Source organism: Argiope bruennichi, chromosome 8 (genome assembly GCF_947563725.1).
Source record: "Argiope bruennichi chromosome 8, qqArgBrue1.1, whole genome shotgun sequence".
In the NCBI taxonomy this organism is placed as follows: domain Eukaryota; kingdom Metazoa; phylum Arthropoda; class Arachnida; order Araneae; family Araneidae; genus Argiope; species Argiope bruennichi.
This window is the reverse complement of record NC_079158.1, coordinates 47,653,101-47,680,682: the sequence shown is the minus strand read 5'-3', so window position 1 is coordinate 47,680,682 and position 27,582 is coordinate 47,653,101. Positions and strand designations below refer to the sequence as shown.

The following is a 27,582-nucleotide window of genomic DNA, read 5'->3' as shown; positions in this document are numbered from 1 at the left end:
ATAAAATTATCTATACATAAAAATTTATTTTTAAAATTTGTACACTTTAATTATGAGTCCTTTTTTACAGGTTCATCTTCATCACTAGATGAGTCATCACTCGAACTTTCACTAGATGAAGTGTCTGTCTCCTCCCCCACATTAGACGCACTTTGAAGCACAGCATTTACAAGAGGTCTGTAAGAAAACAAATTATGAAATCTAAATCTTCTGGGTGAGAAATATTATTTCATAACTAGTAATTAGCAACTGATCTGCATCAGATATTTAATCCTAAATTATTCGCAGAATATCTATAAATTGATGCTTATTTATATTAAGGTGACTAAACATATAATAAATTTTTCTTTTTTCCCCCCAGAGCTAATTAATCACAACTTTAAAATAAAGGTGTTCAAGTTTTTAACAACCATGGTTTATCACGAGTTTATGGTAATTTTAATTTTTCCTAGGAAAAACAGAAAGTAAAGTAACAATTGTGTATATTTGTTTCATTTTGGTCAAATGATGGCAAATGTCAAATATTTTAATATATGTTTATAGGTTGACATATTATCAATAACTTGTGTCAAGCATGTTGAAAACATACAACATACACATTTAATATGCTATGTTGGGCAGATCATTGGAACTAAAGTTATCAAATTCGGCATGTAACAAATACATTTTTCAGACCTTTATATAAGATTTTTAAAATCCTTTTTTAATTAACAACATTTATTATTTTAGTAACTGCATTGACAGCCAGGTGGGTTGCAACAATAGTAAATTTATTTATAGTGCATGTTGTTACTGCTATACTATCAATGAAGGATTGTTCAAATATGATTTATTATTATCAACAGTTTGCAATTTTCATAAAAAACATCTTATTCAAAATCCCCAATAATACATGGTAAACTCTGAGCAAATATAAAATTATAACCAGAAAATCAATTACATTCATATTCTGTTTATTTGCTCCTAGAAAACTTTTTTTCTTTTCTTAACTGAAGACAAAGAAGTTAAAAATTGGTCAGTTAACTTTTTGAGTGATCTGAAAAGCCAAAACTCAATTCGGTTTAAAGTGGTTATAGAATAGATGTTGCTTATTATTCAAGCTTCAATGCTATAAAAGAAGGTTATACAATATCAGAATAACTTGTTACCTAGAAAGATATGGATAAAATTATATGGCACAGTTCTGCAGCATAATCTAACTGAAAATTAGAAGAGATTCAAACCACATGGTAATGTTTTAGACCCAATTAATATTATTTAACAATTACGATGAGCAACCAAAACAATGGAAAATTACAGAAATTAATAATACAGAGATAAAATTGATACTAATAAAAAACCTTGTTTTTAAAAATGTGATAATATGCCTCAAAATCATTGAAGAAATTCTTAAAAACCTTTTCTTAGTGAACACCTACTTATAAGGAAATAACTATATATCACATTATATGCTAAATCTAATAATCTGCCTGGTAGAGAAAGTTTAATATCTTTTCATAATGCATGTCATAATTTACATACAGTATGTCAGCCAATAATTATTGTGTGTATCCAACTGAAAATGATTTTCTATGTCTAGGAGTAAATTTTTAACATAACGATTTCCTTTGTTCAGAAAAGCCAGTATCTAAAGAAAGCTCTTGTAAAACAACTGAATAAAGACCTTAGTAGAATATTCATTAACAGATTTTTAAAGTTAACAATGAATCTGTTTAGATCTCATTCTGCCGGATGAAGATAACTAGAGATAAGAATGTTATTTACGACAACCCAAACATAAAAGATATATTTTAAAAATACATCATGGTCTGCTAGGTGGTGTTCTATTCAGGTCATAATTAAGTTTGAGTTGTTAAACAATAACCTGCAAATTTACTGTTAAAAATCATATCCAGGACATTAATGTGATGACTGGATGTTGTAGCGGATTTTTACGAGTGAGGATAGAGCCAGGGACTTGTGGTTCACAGCTGAGTAACAAGACAAAAGTAATTACTCATGTTTCGTAGCTGTTATCTGTCTTATAAGCTTCATCACAATGTAAAAGAAAAGTCATAATGTAGTTTGTGTATGTCATAAGTAGGAATTGCAATACCAAACCAAAATTCGGTAGTTTTTAGATCTTAATACCGGGATACCGGTTTTAATACCGGTATTAGAAATTTTAGAACAAAAAGAAAGAAAAAAGACACAGGTGTTTCTTTGTTTTATTTGCCAGTTTTATAAGAGAGTGTAAATATCACAAAAAATAATATGTCACTTATAAATTATAACAGTATATAAAGAATCACAAAAAAGAAAAGTCACAACTTATTTATTTAAATCACAAAAAAAGTGTAAATATCCCTATTCAGTCTGTGGTACTATTGCAAATTTTTGAAATGTGATCTAAAAAAACATAATGCATCAGTTGTACTGTCATTAAGCCTGAAAAGTAATTTTGAGTGAAAATTACCAGCTGTCGAAAACGCTCTTTCGGCATCTACGCTAGTTGATGATAGTGTTAGCAATGCGCGATATACTTTTTCCAAGTATTTACCTCTAAATCCCTCATCTTCAAATAAATCAATTTCTCGTCGGATGGTTTTGGATATAGCTGATTACTGTATTGTATTTTGATTCGTTAAATTTTTTTTTATCTATCCCTAATTCTAATTTTTTTTCAAGAGACAATTCATTTTCACTATCGACATTAGTGTCATCATAATATTCGATAACTGAATTCTTCTGAATGTGAATAGGTTTGTGGGTAAAAAATTTTAAGAAAATTTACTATAAACTTAATCAGATTTGAATTTATTATTTTCTTTCCTTCTTTTTCATTTTCATTTTTAAAATCATTATAATTATGTAAATAACATAAGACATTTTCTGTTTCTGTATGCCTTTCTTCTGCACGATTTTTCAATGCAATATATAATTCTTCAGATAGTGATGTGTGCTGTTCTTTCATGACTGCAGCATGAAATTTATTGTTGCATTAGATGTTAATAAATTAAAATCTCTCCGACATAATGCCTCTATAGTCAGTTTTATTGGAAGTAGAGCTGATATAGTTCTGGATATTAAGTCGAATTCACTATCTGAAAAATTAATTTACAGGTTTAAATCGATTATTGCTTTTTGGATTGGATTTCTAAATTTCAAAAATCGTGCCATCATTAGGAGTAAACTGTTCCAACGTGTCTTAGAATCTATTAGTAACATATATTCTGTTTTATTTTCAGTTAGTATATATTTTTGTAATATGGCATTTTATATAGGGGAAAGTTTAAAGATCTTAACAATTTTTCGAACTTTATAAATTATAAGAAGCAATTATTGATGGGTTAACATTTCATCCTCATTAGCAATATCTTCTTCACCAATTACATTGTCATTATCTTCATTGTCAATATCACTCTCACTCTTACTCTCTTCAATATCGGAATCCGAAGTTTCTATATCCACAGTATTTGGATTCTTCTGTTCTTTATTTTTTTGGTATAATACATCTATTACTCCTCATTGAATTCCATGAGCATAGCACAATTGCTGATTTGCACCAATCAATTTTCCAACTTTTTTCATAACTGTTGCTCCGTCAGTCGTTATGGATACAATATTTTCTTCCAGGGATAATCCATGTTTCTCTAATTTAGATTTAAGCAATTCAGCCATTAATTAGCTAATTAATTTCGCCCGTTAGGGAGACATAAAAACAAAAAAGCATACTATTTTGTTATGTTGGCGATCCCTGAACCTATAGTGAAGACAATTTAAAAAATTTCTAGTAAATACCGAAAAACTGGTATTTCAACTTGTGAATACCGGTATTACAAAATTGAAAAATAGCTCAAAATACCGGTATTGCAATCCCTAGTCATAAGAGGTGCACCCAGTGTTTGGGGGTTATAGCCAGACGCCTAATCCCTGGTGATTATATCAGGGGCCGAGTTCTTCAGGTTAGGCCAACAATTTTGCCCCAAAAAATTTCTTGTTACAAAATCTAAAGAAGGAAATACCTATCCATCTTACGAACATTCCATGCTATTTCCATTCACATATTTTAGTAGAGGCCTACATTTCTTTTTGATACCATCATTTGGTACATGAAAAAGAAGGTCAACTCATCTAAGTTTTCGGAAATCAAAATGTAAGATAGATTGACAGATTGGAAGAAGACATGAAATGTATTAAAGTGGCAAATTGGAAAACCTTAATCCAAAACTGAATTCTGGAGAAGACCAGGGATCCTCTAGGGCTGATGCAACAGTGAAAAAGATGAAGAATTACATCAAGGAAGCCAGGATTTCATAGAAAAGTTTTTGGCCATTACAAATAGAAAAAGGTGAAATCTACTCTGTGATGAACATGAACAAAATCAAAGAAATAGAGTAGATAGTTACATAATTATCATTAACTTAAGAGTATTAACATATACATAGTTATGTTAATACTTTTTCAAATTATTCAATTTAAAAATCATTACAAACCTTTGTTTTGTTGGAAGCTTTTCTTGTTCAAACATTTCACTGGCTAGCTTTTCAACATCATTCTTAAAATCAGGATATGAACTATTCACTGCATATTTTATACAATACTGAAAACATATAAGATATTTTTTTAATATTTTTAAAGATAATTCCATAATAGTATTCACTTAAAGCATCAACATATAATTTTCATGAATACCAAAATCCACAAAGAAAATTAAATTAGAACTCACCAAAAGCTTATTATAGTCTTCATTCTTCAAACACAGTTCACAGAACTTAAGAAGATGTTTACTTCTGAAAAAGTAAGTAATATGCACAATAAACACGTTAATTTATTATCAGAAAAACATACCTCTTCAAATGAAATTTTAAAAATTTATTTATAACAACAAAAAAAATCACTAAAATATTTTTATAAAGCACAAAATACAGCAAAACGTAAGTTGAAAACATTCAAAATAATAACTTTACCAACACATAATTAAGTACAATATACACCAAGTATATATTTTTGAATTACAATAAGTAATAATTTTCGAAACATGAATTAATATATATACTTTAAATGAACCAATTCATCAATAAATTATTTAGCTTTAGAATTAATATTTATGTCTGCATCCACCCTTTGCAGAAATCAAGCTTTCAAAACTTCAGATCAAATATTTAAAGAAGCCTCATTGCATTTATGGACGTAAACTTTTGATTATAATCCTGATTTCTACTTAACCTTTCACAAGTAGAAATGATGCAACTCCACTCATATGAATGGAAAATGGCAGAGACTAAGTCAAATGCACATGCCCACTAAGGATAAATGTTGTCAATGAAGCAAACTGGCTAAAGATGCTCATTAACCAAATGAAATAAAATCCCTTTTTTAATTGTACGAATATTAAGACAAAATTACTTTCAAGAATGATGAGGACTGGCATCAATTTGAAAGATTTATCCTTTCTAACACTACATTAAAAAAACAGCAAATAGGTTGTTACCATTCAAATACAAAAATATTTTAAATAAGCAAACATTTTCAAAGTAAATTATGCCTGAAATGTTAATGGAAATTATATTGTGAAGCAGAGGTGAACTATGGCAAATGCAGCTATTATCTAATTTTTCACCCATTATAATTAGAGAAAGTCAAAAAGTCTAAGAATGGAAAAATATTTAAAAATTTAAAAATATCATAATTAATATATGGAAAGAAAAAGGAAATCCTGTAAAACATTTATTATTGAAATCCATTAAAATTTATGTAAATTAAATAAAAACTTAAAATTATTATTATATATATTCTTTCCTTTATGAAATAATTTCATAAGAAGACTTACTCTGGATATCCTATAATGTTATATTCTTCATCTTTCAGTTTCTTTATTACAGCCCTTCACACAAAAGAAGATATAAATTATGCATGCTGAATAGATTTATTTTTATATAATAAAGGGAAAAAAATCATTACCAAATAATAAATGCAAGTTTTATATATATATTCCTTTATTCATACATTAAGTGTTTAAAATATTTAAACTTTCCAGTAAAGAAAGCAATAGCAATTGTAAGTATGTATATTTTTTGATCCAGAGAGGCTAAACCCAGTTTTTGATGTAATTTAAATAACTGGATGAAATACATAATAAAAAATTCTACAGTGCAATATCATGAAAAACTGTAGACAAAGGAAAAAAAAACTGATTATTAAATACTAGAGTAATTGTATATTTTAATTGAACAATTATTAAATAGCATTGTTTTCTTTTAAAAATAAAAATATGCTCACCAAGACTTTTCTAAACTATCTCCATTCATGAAAGTTTTCAAAAAATTTCCAAGAAGGACACCAGTCCAGCTGAAAAGAAAATAAATATTTTAAGAATAGAAATAATAACTTCACAGCATAATTCTATTTAATAAGTTCTATATCCTTCCAACATTCTAAATTTAAAATAATTTGAAGATTTATCAATTATACAAGAATAATTATTTATTGAATAAGTTACAGAGACAAAGCAAAGATCTTTTATAATTAATTTCTTTTTAAAAAATGTAGCAACAATTTATATGAAGGAGGCAAATATTATAATCAATGCAATGATTAAACTTTTCATGTTCTTACACTTACTCAAAAGGCAGTCTTCTTCTACCTTCAGATCTTTGATTTAATTTTTCAAAAATGTTCCAAACCATGTTTACTAAATGTTCTTGAACCTAAAAAGAAAATAAAAAATTACCAATTTGTTATCTGTAAAATATATATTATTAATGTCTGGTTTATAATATAGGTAACAAACAATTGGTACAAAAAAAAAAAAAAAAAAAAAAAAAACCAGAAAAATTTGAATGCTATAGTAAAAATTATAATTTATAAAAAAATATCAAATAGATTTGTAACGAATTTCAATTAGTGAAAATACACTCAATTTCATGAAAATATTACAGTAAAATTATCGTGAAACACTATGTTGATTTCATCATAATAATATTAACCTACCAAGGAAAAATACAAATCAGATGTAATTACACCACCCGAACTAACCAATTAATAAACATTGTAAACAAAATTAGTTATGTAGTTTGCTATAATCTCAATCCTTGTTCAATATTACTTATAAATCGTAATTAAACTTGGAAAAAAATGGCATTTAAAGCTTTATTTGAATAGCTCTGTTTGACAGATGGTTTTTGATTGAAAAGATATTTTCAAATGATCCTAGTTCATTTTAATTTATGTAGGTTATATGAAACTGCTTATAAACACGTTTTTAATGTTTTGCAATTATTATGCAACAAAATGCAATGTTGTACATATAAACTGTATTGATTAAATAAACTGTAACTCTAATGGATTTCAAGGACCTAACATTACAGATTAGATTGGAAAAATACTAGAAAATATGGAACCATGTTACATATACATATATGTAATAAGTAAATTATATTATATAAAATGGTTAGAAAATAAATCATTATTATAAATCAATAAAGCTAATTTAGTTACAACACAAAAATTAAAATATAATATAGAATTTTGAGGAAAAACCTTTATTGTGAGATGCAAGAGATTGGGTAGTTATCAGCAGTTAAAATTAAAAATAAATAAATAAAAGTTCCTGAATTTCAGGCAGAGCAATGAAATTAAAATGGGTATAAAGCAACATGAGATTCTTTGGGAATGAACCTTGGGTATCTTATATCAATGGCTGATTAAAATCATTTTGAGACATTTTAAGGTCATAGTACCTTTTCTTCATGTTTCATGCAACCTGCAGCATCCATAAGGGTAGACAAGATGTTTTCTCTCTCATTTTGTTCAAAAAATAGAACATCTGAAAAAGAAATTATAATTTGTAAGCATGGGCTATACTACGAATATCAGAAATAACAAATGGCATGTCGAACCTGCCACCGCTTAAAGTGATATTATTATTTAAAAATGTAATCTATGTATAATTCTGTAAAATAGTAATGACTCACACAAATTTCAAAAACTTATATATATATATATTTCCATTTTGATTCTTATAAGTTTTATCAGATGCTAACTTTTTATACGTGGTTCTCATTAGGTTATAGCTGATCTGGGTAAATATGTGAAACATTTTCAGTATTATATAACATCTTTGTTAGAATTTTTTAAAGGGGTATTACAAATATATGAGTTTCAAATAATTATTATTTATTAGTTTTTAATGTATGCTATTTTTTGAAATGGTCTCTAGCATGATAGTATGGTTTCCTATTGCATGTTTCAAAGAAGTATATATAATGTTGTTTTTCTTCCGCCAGGCAATACAAAATTAGAACATACTAAGTAGTCATTATGTTTTCCTTTAGCATCAAATTGCAAAATGTGTAATTTTCCATCTAATCTCTCCTCTTTCAGTATTGTTGATGAAATTCATAATGCACAATTTCTCTTTCATACAAATTCCCACTTAGTAACAAATATTTTATGATGTCATTACTAGTCTCACCACTAATCAAAATAACTTTGAGAATTATTTTCAAAACATTCACTAACATTAACAATATTAAAATTTTTATTTATTTTGGTGCCTAATGTATTGAAAGTTGAGCATAAAATGTAGTGCTATATCACTAGAAGAGTCAACTGTTCAGTGCTGATTCTTAACTGACAAGGCAATAGATATCTGATAGAGAGTGAGTTTCAACAGGTTTCATCTTGTCATATCCATGTGACATACAATCGCAACAACAAAGCACTGTTGTCACCTGAATAGGTGACTTATAACCATTAAGAATTTAAAAAAATATTTTGAAAGGAATCTGATAGAACAAAGATATAATCAGAAGTAGAGAAACTTAAAATATTTTTATAATGAGTGACAAAATCTAATTGTATTTCCATTATAAAAAAAATGATGAAACTTTTGTATCGATTCATTATAAAGTATATTAATTACTAAAGCATTTCAGAACAATAATTCTTAGAAAGCAAGCATTTTTGCAAATACAAATGTAAACTATCTATCTAATCATCATGCAGTTTCCTTATAAAGAAATCTGCCTAGTTATTGATTTTTTAAAACTGAATATACGATATTTTTAATCTCTATAGTTAATATAATTTCAGAACACTGTATTTAAAATTTTTTTAAAAATGCTTAATAATTAATATTAAATGCTGAAACTTAAAATTTCCTTTTTTCTGTGTGTGTGAAGAAAAATGTGCTTACAAATTAAAAAGGGCATTCACCTGAACACATTTTTGGTAAATGCTTGTAATTCCCGCTGAAGTGAATAGCTTCAATTATAGCCAATGTTACACTTGGTTCAGGGGTGTAAGTCTGCAAAGAAAGATGCAAGATTTTAAATATTTAAATTTTATTTATTTCATATATTATATATTCAGCATGTTATTTATTTTTGGAAACTTTAAATGCTAAATTTGAAAACATTTTAAAACAATAATAAATAACTATCACAAAAATAAGCGATAATACTGAAAATGCAGTTGAAACTTACATTTGGAACATATTTTTCATAAATATCCATAAGTTTGTCCACATCTTCTGTTTGACATAAAAGCTTGAAGAAAAATTTGCTACAATATATGTATAAAAATTATTATAACGTACATCTTACTAAATAAAAAAAATTCTAAAAATGCAATTACTAAATTGAATCAAAATTTTTCTAGCAATATATATAGAATAATTTTAGTTTGTATCTGAGTATCTATACACTTTAAATTTTAATTAAATGCATTTGAAGGAGAGGAAATAGCCTAGCATTATTTTGTAGTTGAATAATTTTTGAGTATTTCTTTTTACAAAATAGTTATAGTTGATCATTATTAAAATGTAATTTATACTCAGTTTATGTTTTTTTTTCCTTCTATTTTACTTTTTATGAAAATCGCTACATCATCTATGAATATATATAGCAAATCAATCTATAACTGTGTATTAATTATTATATATAGCAACCTAATTGATTTAATCAATTAGAAGTAATCAAATCAAAATGCAAACATTTTAGAGATAAATGAACAATGACTGATGTAATATCATTATTGATAAGAAAGGCCACCTACGCAAATTATAACACAAGGAATATTTTGAGAGAAAAAAAAAATTTCAAATGTTTTCATCCTACAAATGTCTATCACTGTTAAATTAATTTTATAAACAAGAATATTCTACCTTTATTTTTTTTATTGTTATACAGTAAATTTCAATGTTATTTTACACATAAGAAAGTTGATGTCTTAGAGAATACATATTCAGTTTTTGCATACTTCTTTGTTTTTGAAAATCACTTTTAAAAAAATGAATATTGAAATTACTTACAAATATTGAGATTCTGAGAAAGAATTACCCAGAAGTTTGCAATTATTCTTGAATTCAAGTAGGTTATGAATTCTATATCCAAGTTCTTTGTCTCTTAAGCTCTTTAAGCACTGAAAACAAGCAATATTGATAATAAATATTTTAATGAATATTAAACCTTAATTAAAAAATATTTACAGAATAACATATCTTACCACTTCCATAGCAGTGTTGAAAAAGTAAACTGAAACCAAAAATAAATTTTATTTAGTGAATTTTTTTAAATTTTCACATTACTGATCATAATTATTGCTTTAATTATACTTGTATAAATATTTATTAAAAAAACTTTTATAACAGATTAACACAGAAGGATAACTGATACATAAAACTTATATTATTCTTTAATTCATTTAAATATCCTTATAAGGAACTTGGTTGATAAGTATATTTAACAGCTGTCAGGATCTTTTAAACAGAAAATATAAAGTTCAAGAAATGACAATTGCTTTCCAATATATAAAAAATTAGATTACAAGGTACATAATTTAAATAATTATTTTAGAAAATAATAATAATAATAATAAAGAAAGAAAGATAGAACTAACCATCTGTAGGATGCCTTATTTCCAGCTCTTTGCCATCCAAATGCTTCATAATGTCATATAAAATAGTTGCATTTGAAAAATCTGCAATGTATTAACAGAGAATTTCTGTGACCACATATTTATTGATTAATTTAAAAATCTACTGTATTGTTAAAAATGTTGATTTTTTTTTTTTTAGTAATGGAGGGTGTGAAGAATTGCATATTTGTACTTACCACAAGAACAAAATATCATCATCAATGAATAATAAGTCCCTAAACTTGGTTCTGTAAAAAGCAAAAAATACATACAAATGTCAGTTTTTAGTGTATGCTTTAAAAAAAAAGAATTTTAATTATATACTGTTAAAATGCAGGATACTTGTTTGATATATAATTATGAAAACCATCGATAAATAATATATATTTGGGGGGAAAAGTTAACATTATTAAAATTTCATTAAACAATCAAAAGTAAAAATCAAAAATAAATAAATAATGAAATAAATAATAAAAAAATGAAGATTTCTTGATTTTTGCTGTGAAGAAAACTACAAACTGTTTTCCATAAAAGAAATGTGCAGAGAAGTTACTAAATAACAGAATTAATTTATTTCCATGTAATAAATTAAAACCACTGAATACTTTTAGAACTGTCATGATGATTTACAGACTCAAGTTATCAATGCGTACAAGATCATAAGGCACACAATGGCACCAATAAAAAAAAAGTCACGATGAACCCTTTTAAGAGGGGGGGGGGGGAAGTACAAGCAGAAAAAAACTATTTTCTTAAGGGAATCAAATTTAACTTTTTATTAAGACTATGGTGACAGTAAAATTCTAATCTTATTAAAGCAAACAGTTCATCTCGATGCCTAAACAAATGGAGCTATTCTTGTCTTGTTCACACTTTTTAAACATTAAAACCATGATGCTGATCTGTATATGAGAATAAGATAGAGTCAACAAATTGTTTATTCCTTATTTTGTATCCACTGCCGGCTGTTGCAGTTGTGTTAAATTGTGCAATATTGATCTTTTCGAATTTAACATTAAAACTTTTATCAGATGTCAGGTGGTTGAGTCAGATAGATGATAATTCCATTAAAATTTGAATTTGGAGATTTGATGTCTTTTATAAAATAAACGAAAAAAGTTGAATATACCATAAAGAAATTAAACCACTTTTTTTATGGGGAAAAACCCTAAAATTTAATTTTATATGTAGGGTAGTTTTATGGTACAAAATTTACTTACAAAATGATGCCAGCAATATTCTTCAAACTAAAAATTTAATAATTCTCAGGCATATGCAAGTTTAAATAAATTAAACTGCTTTCTGAAAGAAAATAGATTCATTAAGGGCTTCAATGATATGCTCATGGATAAGCAAAGAATTAGTATCTTCTTTAGTTGCTGATACCAGTTTATAAAGCCAAGAAATAAAGCCTTAGAAAAGTAAATAATAATTTTCTTATTAAAGCACTGACCTAACTTATGGAGATTGTAGAAAGTTTTTCCTCCCCCCCCCCCTGAATGCTATATGTTGGAATATCATCCTTTAAGAACTCCTATTTTCACATTCAGAAGTTTTAAAACTTTTGAGGACGATTCCAAGTATTCAATAAATACTAGGAATAAGATTGACCCAATTCATGTCAAAAAAATAGAAAAAGCATTAAATGATCAAAGTGACAAACAGTATGGAATTTATACATGAAATTTTCACAAAATTTTAGAAAGAAGAAACATAGGGCTTTAGAAACTATAATTTTTAATATTGTCAACATTTTGACTCGCTCCTTTTCTAACATTAACTTATATTCTTTTAATCATTTTATTAAAATTTTTTGCCTTGGTAAATACAACAGAGAAATTATATTCAAAACTAAAAGTAATTAAAAATTATCCCAGATCTACTATAGGTCAAGAGAAATTAGCAAATCTTGATATTATTTCTATTGAAAGTAATATTTTACAATAATTAAATCTTAAATATATAGATTAATTTGCTGAAAACAAAGCCCCAAAAGTTCAGTTTCTATAAAATTATTTTGTTTAAAACTGTTTCTGTTTCTTTGTTATATGGTTTGTCAATGTAACAAAGCACATGACAAAGTTTAAAGACTGAACACAGTTTATATGAAAATAGGTTTAATTTGTTTATACAATTTCATGTTAATAAGAACTTAAAATAAAATATTAAGTAATGTAAGAATGTTGATAAATAACTATCTCTTTTTAGAGATCTATTTTTTCAAATATTTAATGTATTATGTATGTAAATTAATTTTTTTAAGTTGTCAGATGATAGTGTTAAGCAATATATTTGGATTAAAACTTGCTTAGCATATAATGTCACTCCATCTGCAATGTATGTGGGGGGGGGGAGGGGTTGTAATATATTTGAATGTAAGTTTAAAAAAATGAAGGTAAAATTAAATTTTAATATTATTTTTATGTTAATGAAACATTATTTCAAGTATTAACCATAAGCCATTTCCCCAAACATTGTCACCGCATAAAGGTATTCGTTAGATATTTTTATGACAGCATCAATTAGGTTTGCGCAGATTGGGGCTTTGATTATTCATAGAAATCAAAAAAAGATTTCTATAGAAGGATATGTTTGCCAGTAAATGCATATGAAACCTACAATACATGGAAAAAAACAAAAACATCTAATTTTTCACTTAAAAATATATCGTTTATAAATAAAATGCATTGGTACATAAAATAAACATTTATAAAGTAAAAAAAAAATTTATCTTAATTTAATATTACCAATATTTAGTCTTCTCATTTCAGCTAGAACACTTAAAGAGTATGGCATTGCCTTCCTCCATCTTCCTTGAATGAATGCCTCCAAAATGGCATTCATTGTATATAAATTTGGTTGCAAACCATCTGAAGACATATTACCTAATAATTGCTGGAAAATTCAATATTTATTTGATTCTAAATATTAGAGCGAATTTAACAACTCACAATGATTGCAATTGCTTTTTGAACATATATTCTGATACATTAAATGATTAATGAATATTATATATATGTACAGAAGTTTCATTCTTATAGATTGAGTACAGTACACAAGTAAATTATATGTTAGAATAGTTTCAAGCACCTAAGAGATTGATGTTATTCAGAATGATGACAAGAGATATTCTACTCATAAAGCCATTCAAAAAATTAAATGCAATGTCCATGAGGAATTATTTGAGACGGTGATTACTGTATACAACAAAATAATGTCGCAGCAAAACTAAAGAAATCTATTTCAATGGAGCGTTAACAATTTAATGTAAAGATATCAAAAATAGAGGAAAGGAGGAAAAAAAAAAAAGAGAGAGAGAGAGAGAGAGAGAGAGAGGTTATGTTTTATAAGCAACATCTTTCTCAAGAAGTTGAAGTTCAGAACAAATTTTCAAAATCAATTGCTTAAATTATTTACGTAGCCTTATTTTATAATAGTTCACATTACTTCAAGCCAAGTACAAGCATTATGTATAGCTAAAGTAAATAAATTTAAATTAAGTTATCATACATATTACATTAAAAATTAATATGTAAATATACTCAACAAAAATGTATATAATTCAGATAATATTAATTCAGTTAGATTTATATTCCATTTTGTCTGCATAAAAAGTATCAGTACACATGACTAGGCATATATTGAGATTGATTTCATAATTATTACTCTTGATCAGAAGATAATGGAAATTCCTAGGCATCATCACATTTCTTAATTTTAACACCAGCAGAAATGAGATGGACCATCATAAATATGTGCAACATTGACAAACATACTAGCATAAACCACAGCTACATACAGAGCAGATCTTTAGAGGAATAAAGACTCAAATGCAAGATCAGCCATTTCTAAAACTGTAATGAATCAACTAGGCCATATAGGCTCCACTTTAACCTATAATCTGAATATATCATACATATATATTTTTGGATTGATTGCTGTTATTTGGTGCATTTGCCAAGGGAGTGTAGGAATATTTCATATAAGAACAAGAAACTGGTCATTTAGCATGATTACATATCTTTTATGGGTTGAACTAATAGACTTCTAAGATCTAAATGACCGATTAGTAACAAATGTTTGATGAAAAACATGAATATTATATATATATAAAAAAGTCAAATGATCTAAAAATGTCATTTATTAATCAAAAAATTTTTTTATCTGGTTTGCTCTAAAGTTTCAATTTAATATCTAACATTCACAGATTAAATTAAAAAAGCTTGAAATCCAAAAAGTATAAGATTAAATTTTTCTTCTTTTTTTTTTAATGCAGAAGTAATTTTATGTTAAAAATGTTTTCAAAAGTTATCACTAATATTGCAAAAACCAAGATAATTAAGTCTGTGTATCTAAAAAATTTTGATGTGCTTTCCCTTTTCTTACAAATATCTAAAAATACCTGAATAAGTTATTGATTGCAATTTTACAACCACAGAGGAACTAATTGTGCTCACAATGGATTTTATTTACTTACAAAAGAATCTGAGGAATTATTTTTATTAATACTATTAATTTTTAATCAAAATTATTCTCTCTACATATGTTATTATTTTTGGATATCTAAACTAGAACAGATTCCATTTTAAAATACTGTTTAAGCAAAAAAGGGTAGACAATGCATTTTAAATTTTTTTTTTTCCTTATGTTCCATGAACAAAAATGTTAATAATCATCAAGATTAAGTTTCTGCCAATATCAGATAATTATATATGTATAAAAAATAAAACATTAGATATAATTTTATTATTATACATTTGATATATTTGAATTTATATTTCTAAATCATTGATTGTAAAAGAAATACTACAACTGCTCAAATACCAGACTAAACTAACATTAAATTTATATGCAATTTATATTCTAATTTAATATGGTTCTCATAGAAAATTTCCTTTCTATACTAAAGCATATTAAGATTATTTAAAATTAATTGGAACATAAATAATATTCCAATGAAATTTTTGAAAATTAAGATGTTGAAAGAACATTTTATCCCAATCAGAAGAAACTTTGATGAAGTCAAAATAAAATAAGAGAAATTAATAACTGGTTGAACCAATACACTCATACAAGAAATCTCAAGTGAATGTTGGCAACCCAACCTCCCCAATCAAAGTGAATTCCCAGTTAAAATCACAAATATTGCATTAGATACTATGTCCTTAAAATATGGTCAATACCATTTTTAGACTGTTATGTAAATATATATTCTTTGCCAATGATTCTAAAACCTTCCACATTTTTCTGCATGCGTTATGATGGGTTTAATTCAGAAAATTAGGGGGGTGGGTGAGGAAAGAAGAGGATGTTTACATTTAACAATAAAGTAAATTGAGGAAATAGCGTGCATCCATCCGTCACCCCTTAGTGAGATTGAACCATCGAGAAGTAGTTGTCTCAAAATATTGATATATATATTCCAATAAAGTTTGATTAAGAATAGTCTCTGATCTTTAACTTTGTTACCTTCTTTTAGTTATTAATTTTTTATGCATTTCATTAGAATTTCTAAGAAAGGAATACGATTACAATGCATTTTTTTAAGCCAAAATAATAAAACAAATTATAGAGAGAACAATTAAAAATTAACTTTGAACTCAGCATTAAAAGTATGCATTTTTTTTTCTTTCATAGGAAGCATCAAGTGTTATTTATTTCACACAACAATATGTAACATAGATTAGATAAATTATCATTTTAACCACTAAATAAAAATAATAATATAATTTATATAATTAATGCAATAAAAAATTACTTACTTGCACATAATCAAACCGTAACTGAGGAGTTTCTTTAGCTAAAATGCTAGCTGAAATTAAACTGTTGTATGCTTCAACTGTGCCTGGGGAAAAAACACTAGTTAAAACTGAATTGACATTTTCATTCCAGCAGATATCACTGAACAATTACAAAAGCACTGAAGTAAAAGAGCATTAATGAGATAATTTAATTTACAAATCAAAACATTCTTGAGTGAAGCAAACAGAAAGCCCATATAGTGTATTATAAAAGTATAATACATTTATCAGGCAATCCTAATTTATTACATCAGAGTTCCACTTAGAAGTAAAATAAAGAATACTGGAGAAGAATGATCTCATAATAGGGCTAATAAATAAACTATCACACAAACTCCTAACTACTATACTATCTCAACATTGGGAGTAACAGATTCATGAAAAAAATTCGTAAGCACCAGGTTTATCAATAGTTTTTTTTTTGTTTTTTTTGTGTGTGTGTGTGTGTGTAGTGGGAAGGAGCTTGAAATGCCCATTCTATTAACTTAAAAAACAATAATTCTTCAATTCATGTTATTTGATACAGGTACAAACTAATAATTCAAAAGTCTATCAATGAAATTGATTAGCTGTTCATTTATTGAAGCAATATTTTAAGAAATTTATCATCCTTCTCCTGTTTGTTTCATATCCACATAAAAATAATTCAATCCTTATATATAAGGCTAACTTTACAATAGAATAATGATTAATAATCTGAATGAAAGATCTATGAGCTACTTAAGAGCTATATTCTTAAAAGAAATACTCTGAGTGAATTTTGTGAAAATATACTGCACATTGCATCATTTAAAATTAAAGATCTTGATCATTATACTACAAAAATAAATAACAATCTCACAACTTTAACATAATTATAAAAAAAAGCAATTTTTTTCACAGAATCAGATCATTGCATATAATGACTTAAACATTAAACTACATTGTTCAAATAAATTCAGCAGAGTAGAATAATTTTAAAACAACATCAAATCATATTTTTAAATAGAATAATATTGTTAAAATTATTATCATCCATTTTAAACTTTTATTCAACAATTATCTTAGAATTTAAAAGAAATGTGGAACAAAAACTGACCTCATATTTAAAGCTTAAATAAATTCCAGAAAATAAAAATTATAAAATAAATTCAGACATTTTCATTATTCACATAAAATGCATACTGACATCAATAAATCCACTCTCAAAATTTATATATACTTTAGAAAAATAATGGATAACTCAAAAGATTTCTGATACTAAGTATAATCTTACAAACATGCTCATGATAAAAAGCCAAAGTTAAAATTCTTGTGAGAAAATAATTTTTAAAAAATAAATGCACTTCTGTTACTGCATTAAAATGTAGATTAATTTATATCATTTTCAACTTTTTGAATTTAATTAAAAATTTATTATAATAAAAGATTTGGGATAGTGGTCTTTTTCCTTTTACAATCTAAATATCAAATTTGTATTGAACAATAAGTTAAATGATTAATTGATAATTAAGTTCAGAAAATATTAAAATAGTACATTTTGATTAAAAACCCACAATAGTACAAAATTTGAAAATTCTTTCACACTGCAGATCAAATGAAAAATATACTATAAAATTTCATCTTTACCAACATGCAATAAATAAAATAGAATAAAAATGAATTGCTCTGTTACCAGGTAGGCCTTTATCTTTCATTTCAGCAAACAAAGATAAGGCTCTATCAACATCCCGGAACTATAAACAATAGAAAAATTATTTGAATCATAATGTGTGTGTATAGATATTTACAGAATGTTTAGTAAAATCTTTTTAAATTAAAAATGGCATTTTGTATGGTCAGGGAAGTAACATGTATACCTATAATAACATGACTTTACTGAATTCATTGAAACAGGTTACAGTGTGTCTAAGTGGTAAAGCAAAGAAATTACATAAAATAACTAAAAAAAATAAGGACCAACCAAAAATTCCAATTAGAAAAATGTATGTTATAACATAATAAAAATACAAGGAAGAATTTCACAGAGTTATCCATAGAATTGGCAGAGATATTTGCAATTAAAATTACATGCTTTTTATGACTTGAAAAAAAGCTTGGCCTAAAAGCTCCATTCAATAACCTCAGATTCCTCATCAGTGTGCATTCTAAATTTTTAAAAAAATTACTTTTATGGCTGCTTAAATTTTACTTCATCATTGCTTAACAAAGAAAAACTGATATTAATACTGGAGAATACATTTTTCATTTTTAGGAAGAGCTCTTTTTCAAGTCATGGAAAACTGTCATGTAATCTATCTCAAATTCAGCACAATCACTTTGCTATAGGTACTTTGCTTGTATTTCTCTGTCCATATGAGATGACATTTTACATTTACATGAAACATTTTACATATGCATTAAAAGAAACTCTAAGGAGTATTATGTGAAAAATACAAAAATTCACCTTTCCATTGTTTATTAATCAACTTTCTTATTTTTATAAATTTTTAATAAATACTAAAAGAAGAAAAAAAAAACTTTAAATTTTACTTAAATACGAACTTTTACTATTGGGAACACATAAGAGTACAAAGCATTTACTAATCATTTAAACTTATGTAATTTTAACAAATTCTTATATTATTTTCCATATATATCAAAAGTTATTCTTATATTTCTTGAGAAATTGTTAATTTTAAAATAATAATTTATGACTACTCAATTATTTAAAAACAAGAATCATATAACAGGCTTTCATCAGTTTTTTTTTTTTTTTTTAATTCTATGCATTGCTTCTTAAGTTACTTGTTAATAAAATATTATTCTTTCAAAATACAAATTAATATCAACTTGAATAGGTAAAGCAAATACAAAAAGAATGCATTTTCAGAGATACATATTTTATAAAAATTCCTTAAGAGTAATTTAATTATCCTATACTTGAATCTAAAATTAAACTTAGTGGCACGACAGTCCATGTGGGGCAAGTCCTACAGTGCCCATATCTGCTTCCTTGACTGAGGGCCCTGGGTGCAATGCATATATCACTAGGTTGGAACCCCTAGTGTTTTAGTTCCCAAGCATGCTTGGTTCTGTTTATCGACCCACTGAAGGGATTAAAGTATATTTGAATTTTGCTAAGTAAAATTATCAATGTGATACTTTAGAAATTGATTAGTTACATTAATGTCCTGTTCTATTCTGAAAATCTTTACAAGCTTTTACAGATGATAAACCTTATAAATTCAATGTAATTAAATGATTAACGCAATGTCCTTACTACTCTTTGATCACAATATTATTTACAATGAAATATGCATTTAAAAATGCATGCAATTAATATCATTAAAATCCTTTTCAAGAAATTTATTTGTTCCTAACTCTACTTTTAAACTTTATAAAATAAAACATCAGGGATAAAGGAAATCTAAGAATTAGAATTTAATGGAATCAAACATTCACAGAAATTAATTCACACTTTAAAATAATTATTTTCTACATAAATAATCACTTTAAAACATTGAAAATTTGCACTCTAATCTTCGAAATCAGCATACAAATGCAATACATAATAAAGCACATTGTTTCAAAATATATTGAAAGTAATATATATATAAAACTTAATATATATAAATTACGTGTCACGTTGTTTGTCCGCGATGGACTCCTAAACTACTTAACCGATTTTAATCAAATTTGCACACTATGTGCAGCTTGATCTAACTTAAAAGATAGGATAGCCCTTTTTTTGAATTTTTAATTAGAATTTTAATTATTAATTAAAAACTAACTTTCCCGCCAAAAAAATCTTTTCATTTTTCCCCACCGCCAAATGACTACGGCTTCATTTTTTTTTTTTTTCCCAACAGTCATGAGGCTAGGCTTAAGATTTTTTGGCTGATTATTTGAAATGATTCTATTTATTTTCTTAATGTTTGATGATTTAAAATTAAACATTGTGAATTAATCGATCTTTCAGATTCATTCTTAAGTACTTTTGAATTAAAATAAAACAGAATAAAGGAAATTAAAAATTTCTAATCTGCATAGCGTTACCGTAACTGGCGTTGAAAATTCCCGCATGTGCATTGTGTTCTGATTGTTGACATGACAACCATTATCAACGGATGATTTAAATTATTTTTAGGTTAGTTGCATGTTTTTGTAATTAAATTGCATTTATGTTAGTTATATATTTTTTGTATACGCTTATAGTTTTAAGTACATCGTTTTTTAAGTAGTTTTTTTTAACCTGTTTTCAACCGATTATTTTAAACGATTCATTTTATTTTCTTAGTGTTTGATGCATTTAAAATTAAACATTGTTAATTAATCGTTCTGTTCATGATGAATCTGAGAATATTTTGACAAATTCTTGAAATATTACATAAATTAGGAAAGATATTCTTTAGTGCCCATAAATGTTAAACGTTCAGTGACTGTTTTCAGTAATCATATTACAAAAAAAATACTTTGTTTCAGTAAAAAATATTATTATATTAATTGCAGATTAATCCTTTCCACTTTAATTTATAGTATAAATTCTATGGGTACTAACAGAAAATTAGAGAGATACATATTACGTTATGACTGAAGGCGTTTATAATATTATGAGTGAATTATATGACTATCAACATTTGAAGTTTTAAAATATTTTGATGAAGAAGCTATTAAAGTAGGAATTGCATAAAATATTTAATTATTAAAATTTTAACGAACATTAAGATTGGTGAACCGGCTGGTAGCCAAAGGCGGCTAATATATATATATATAATTTTAAAAGCATATTTATCACGCAACTGCAATTCATAATAGGAAAACAAAGACTTTTGTATATCAGTTATTTTATCTGACAGATCATCAAAAAGTTTGTATTTTAAATTTTTACCTTCGCTGCACCTGAAATCATAGCACCATAAGCCCGGCTATCTTGTTCCATTTCTTTGAATAATTCCTCAGCCATTCCTTTGGAACTGAAAATATATATGCTTAAATAAATTCAAAAATAAAATATTACATCTTTGATCATCTGTAATCATGCAATCAAATAAAACTGCACAATATAAAAATTATTGTAGTTAAATTGGTAAAAATATTTATTTTTAATTTCATTTTAATTTAAAACTTAAAAGCTGTTACCAATAAGTGTTGCAGTAAATTAAATAAATTTTAAATTCTTCATTAAAATTTAATGTAAATTATCATAAAAGATTATAATGCAGCTTCTTTCGTATGTCCACAAATCCTTTGCAGTATTCCAGGGATACTAGTTATATTTAAATTAAATAGCTAAATTTCTATACTAGTTAAAAAATTTCTATACTAGTTCTATACTAGGGATACTAGTTAATTTCAATTAAATAGCTAAAAATATAAATTTATACAAATGATTATATCAAATTATTAGACATTAAAACCATAACTTTAATTGTCTTGCATATGTTATGTTTGTTGTGTACATGATCCTTTCTAACGAAGAGCAGTCGTATGACATCACAGTGCTATTGAAAATATAAATGTCAAACTTGTCTATCTTCTTTCACAGTATTGTAACTACACTTTTTCATTTGTCTTGTAAACTACACAGAAATTAAACAAAATTCTACTTCTAAAGATTTCAACAATGGATGAAAGTCATGCAATTAAAAATTTGATAAGACAATGAAAATGGCTTAAATTTCAAAGCAATAGTGCAATCTATTGTTGAAAATAAGAGAATAACATTGCCAGAATGAAGAAAGAATTTACATGGCTGGTAATAATAAATTGGTATAGTTAAAAAAACAATTTTTTTTTTTTTTTGCAATAATATTTTAAAAGGTATTGGGGGGCATCTAAGATCAGCTTAATTTTTAAGTAATTTAAAAAAAAAAAACTAAATCACTTTGATATATACATTTTCTATGATCTATATGTGCCATAGGTCAAATAGCCTGACTTGAAAAGCACCAACATACACACACATTCATCTATATTGTCAGTAAATATGCATTTTCAAAGCACACTAATCTTTATGTTGCCTGTTATTGAAGATTGGCTTAAAGAACAAAAGGTGATCTGGTGATTACTATAGTAAAACAAGAGAAAGATCCCCTCCCCAAAAAGAAGAAAACACTTAAAATAGTTTTGTTCACAATTTCAGAGCTTTATTAGAATCATTTATTAAAATAAATAGGCATCATTTAAAAGAAGAATATGATAAGCACTGTGACTATGTCAATAATTTTTAACAATGAATGCATATGACAAACTTTATTCTATAAATTACACAATGAAATTTAGAATACACTTAATATCAATGTAACTAACTATATGCAAATATGGAAACCAAGGATTATTAAGTTATTTTCAGAGCTAATTAATTCATTAAAGAAAAAAATACAGACATTATAAATCTAACAATATATAATTTAAAAAAATCTTCAGATTATATACTTACTCCCATCTAGCTTCAGGTCTTGCATCAGTTCTGGCAAAGAATCTTTCCTAAAAGATATTCAATTTTAAAATGTAACCATGTGTTTATATTTGAAAGTAGTAGATTTTCATAAATAATCATAAATTTAATCTTTATTTTTAAAAAAAGTAAACTGATTTATAAATGAAAGCCGTTTAATAATTTTATTTTTATTATTATTATTATTTTTTTTTAAAAAAACCATGCATACAACCTTTCTCTCTCTTTTTTTTTCAGTAAAAAATGTAATCTCTAATTAAATATTTCTAATGAAAGTTCAAGTCAATGCAACAAAATTGATTTTATTTCCACAGAAAAAATGTCTGCTACTTCAACGTGTTTGAGAGTTTATACTTTTAATAGCCTTTTCTTTCATTTCATTTGTTTGGATCATATGAATTTTATCAATTTGGTTCTAAAAGAAATTTTGAAAAGTTTAATTTCATCCTTTGAAACTATAAAATATTCTACACATTTATTAAAATTTGAAAAACAACATCCCAAAATGAAAAATAATAACTTTCATTTCTTCTCTTCATAGTCAATGTTTAAAGCAAAATTATTACCTCATAATATTCTTCAGAAGCTGGTTGCTTACAATTATAAAAACATAGTAATTCCAAAAGATCTTGCTTTAATTCTTGACTTACATCTATACCTGAAAGTGAAATACAGAATAATAAGTACATTTATTCATACAGGTCTGTTAGAAGTATGATAATAAATTAAGAAAATATGTAAAAAAAAATAAAATTGCTATTCACTATACATGAGTTCTATTGCTGATTCTTTATCCTAGATATAAATGATGCAATAACTGAAACAAGAAACTTCTCATATGTTAATAATTGTCACCTAACTTAATCTAACAAATAATAATCTTTTAAATAAAATTCAATTTAAAATGTAGAAGCCATAAATAAATAGATATATAGTAATTTCAATAAAAAGTATCTTCTGTTTATATCAAACACTACATCAATGTTATATGTACAATACTATATGAATGTTCTCTGAAAAAGTGGAAGGGGTGGGAGGAAGCAAATACTTGTATTTTCCAATTATATTATATCTAAACAAGCAAACAAAATTTAGATATTCAAACTCTCATAATTACAAATGAATGTACTCTGATAACTATATTATGAGTCAAATTGCCTCACTAATTTTATAACAAATAATTTTTTTAACTAACTACTTTAGGCATCTATAGATTGATTCCCCAGAAACATTGGTTGAGATGGCTTTCAATGGAATTTCATGTTTTTCATAATTTTGTCAGCTAAGAATTTTTAATTTTCAGTTGGAAATTTTAAGTAGTATTATTTAGTTTTTTTGCATCTGCTCTGCTCTTTGAGTGTATGAACCTTCTTAGAAGAGTTGAGTCAAATGTTAAAATTCACATGAAAATCATAACTGTCTCAATTATCTAATATGGTGCTGTAACTTCACTTTTGATCTCTCGATTGCAGTTGATAAATTAGTGTAATGTAACTTGACATGCAATATGTGAGTATTTTATGGTAGTTGGATAAATGCTGATAAAGAATACAAAATACACAATCAACCAACCTAAGTAGTGTATTTACTTATTATCTTAGTGAGCTAAATTATTCTATACTCGCACACAAATGAATGAAATAAAATCAAAATGCAAAATTTATAACATTGCATAAAAGTATAAAAATACAAACAGAATTTTTAATTCTTGGCTTTTAACAAAGAATATTAAAGAGAGAAATATGAATCAATTTTAAATCTCTCATAAGAAAGTGACAAGCTGAGTAAGTGATAGTTTAAATACAGCTATCTTTTTCCAAACACAGACAATAAGATAGTCAGTACACACAGACTACTATGACATGCAGCATTTTGTTTTTCAACAAATCATTCAGTTTCAAAATAAACTATAACATTTATTTGGATTTCAAAAGACAGGGAATTAAACTTTTCCAATAATTTATAAGAAGATCATGTTTTGAATTAGATATTGAAAAATTTACCTTTTTTCTTTAAAATATTGTAAACAAGTATAGAATTGTCAACATGGCAATCAATTATGCAATCTCTCAAAGATTGAACAGACGTAACATTCTCTTCTGTATATACAATAGGTGGGTCAAAAGCCTGAAATGAATTAAAAATAAGAATTTCTAACTAGTTTGTAAAATTTTAGTAAAAGTTAACATTTACAGCACTTATTTATTGCATTAATGTTCAAAGTTAAAAAAAAAATCTTAATCTTAAAATTCAAAATTTTATTACTTTTTTTTATCAGATTTTAAACAAAGAATAATATTTAAATTTTAATCTAAGCAAACATACTTTGACACTGTAAAAAAGTAGTTTAAATTTGGATCAATATATTATAACTTCTTTTCACTATTAAGAAAAGAAAATAAATTCAATATTTAAAAAAAATAATCTAGAAATATCTAGACATAGTAAAACAATATTCATTGATAATTATATTTATATAAATTTCTATTACATAAAATAAGAATTAAAAAATTTGTCGATGAACTATAATAAAAATTATTTTAGCATTCACAATAAAGTAGTTATATATTGGTGAATTTTAAAAGACACAATTTTTATTTGTTTTTAAATTATTTATGTAATATATACATATAAACTTACTTTTATATGAGGAACTGACTTGTTGCATTTAAATAAATCAGGATAATTTTCAAGAAAATAACGAGCAGCTTTTCTTCCTGATTCTTTTGAAAGAGCAAATGAACGCTAGAAAAAGAGAAACAAATATGATTTAAAAAACAGAAATAAATGATGAGGTTTAACAATATATAGATATTATAGAAATTCCTATTTAATATCTATAAAAAATGTATTAAAATTTCAAGAATTAAATATTTTATAAAGATATATAATAACGTATCAGGTCTCAGGCAATCTTCCAATTGTTTATCCAAATAAACAGATTTACTAAAAATATATCTACAGAAATGTATTTATGTCTACTATAGATAGATTTACAAAACTACACTTACAGTCTTAATTTAAATTAATCAAATTTTAATAACATAATTTTATAAATGATTACTATAATTTTCTATTTAAAAAAAAGATTGTAAATATATGTAACAAATTATTGAAGTGGATCAAAAATAGATTTATTCCATTTCATTTTCCTTTTGAGCTAAAAACATGTTAACTACATCAAATGCAAATACTTAAAGTTATCTTAAACAAATTTTTTGATAAAAATGAACATTGACTGCTTACTTTAGTAATATTGCTTGATGGTATAAAATATGGATCATCTTCATATTTATAAAGAGGAGCAGTATAATCCTTCAAAGAGAGAGAACAAAATAAATTTTAAATTCTTTAATAAAATGATTTGAAAATATTTTCATATAATTTGCAATGCAACAACATTAAGAGATTTTGTAAAACTTACTTTAGACAATGTGGATGCTAAGGCTTTTAAAATATCTGTTGGTCCTCTGCAAAATTTATAAAGAATAACTTGATTAATTAGCAATTTAGAAATATTTTTATATGTTAAAAGTATAGATGTATATTTTTGAAAGAAACTGCTTACCTTTCAACACGATAAGGGATAACAATTTCATTAGGAGCTAAAATAAATTAATAAAAGAGGAATATAATAATTTTAAAAACATTTATAACAAATTATCAACACTTATAGACTTTCAGGTTATAATAAATTTTAAAACTGGATAGGAAAATAAATTATAAATGACAACTATAAATATAATAAGAATGCATGTTTTTTTTTAATTAAATTAATCCATATATTTGTTTGACATCAACCAAATAAATAAAAATTGCTTTATATTGGCAGAAATATCTCGCCTAATTATTGGAAAATAATACCCAACAAGCGATATCATATAGAATGAAAATGACAACCTCTCATTGATTCTGATGTCTTAATATGAGAAATGAAAATCTTACATCGCCGCAAAGCACAAGTAAGAAGAAAATAAATGAGTAAATATAGAGAATGAAAATATAAACAGAATTAGCAAAATATAATATTTAAACAAACATGAATTTTGTCACCGATTTGAAGAATGGTCTAAATGAAATCAAAACAAGTTTTATACGTACCGGCTCCAGGCTTCACTTGTGAATTTGAGGCTGTACAATACGATGCACTATGTCTATAAAATAAAAAAAAATGATAAATATCAAATTGATTTACATTTAACAAAACAACACTCAATAGAGGCTTTTAATATAAAATGTTATGCATCAAAAATCACGGAATGCATAACTTCTTTTTATCCCACCCCAAAAAAAAGATTAAATAAAAAATACAAAAATGGAACTTTAATAGAAATTTTAATAATAGAATCTAGATTAGAAAGCATTATTTTATATACTTAAATAAATATGTTTGACTTTTCTTCGCAAAACATGATATTCGCCTGCAAGCCGCCATTTTAAATGTTTACAAAAATAAAATTTTTC

The 27,582-nt window shown here is 25.7% G+C and overlaps 1 protein-coding gene across 1 annotated transcript; it reads right to left on the bottom strand.

The window, feature by feature from the left end:
- On the bottom strand, nucleotides 1–27,582 carry LOC129981864 (protein PTCD3 homolog, mitochondrial-like). Its single transcript, XM_056092898.1, has 26 exons — nucleotides 27,495–27,582; nucleotides 27,220–27,272; nucleotides 26,687–26,723; nucleotides 26,543–26,588; nucleotides 26,365–26,433; nucleotides 25,759–25,863; nucleotides 25,122–25,245; nucleotides 23,685–23,776; nucleotides 23,101–23,147; nucleotides 21,550–21,634; nucleotides 18,355–18,415; nucleotides 16,662–16,744; nucleotides 13,647–13,794; nucleotides 11,097–11,147; nucleotides 10,882–10,962; nucleotides 10,489–10,517; nucleotides 10,295–10,404; nucleotides 9,468–9,546; nucleotides 9,199–9,289; nucleotides 7,722–7,807; nucleotides 6,604–6,689; nucleotides 6,262–6,330; nucleotides 5,813–5,866; nucleotides 4,709–4,772; nucleotides 4,476–4,582; nucleotides 1–177 (listed from the first exon to the last, which is right to left on the bottom strand). Exons 1-26 carry the CDS (start codon nucleotides 27,551–27,553, stop codon nucleotides 51–53), a joined length of 2,043 nt encoding a protein of 680 aa, XP_055948873.1. The 5' UTR covers nucleotides 27,554–27,582; the 3' UTR covers nucleotides 1–50.

What these genes read in the sequence shown, in the direction of transcription:
- LOC129981864 (XM_056092898.1), bottom strand. Translation starts at nt 27,553, where the DNA reads ATGGCGGCTTGCAGGCGAATATCATGTTTTGCGAAGAAAAGTCAAACA. An exon ending in TTTACCAAAAATGTGTTCAG is followed by an intron (nt 7,808 to 9,198) that starts GTGAATGCCCTT and finishes TTTCTTTTTCAG; the next exon opens with ATGTTCTATTTTTTGAACAA. An exon ending in AAGACTATAATAAGCTTTTG is followed by an intron (nt 4,583 to 4,708) that starts GTGAGTTCTAAT and finishes ATATGTTTTCAG; the next exon opens with TATTGTATAAAATATGCAGT.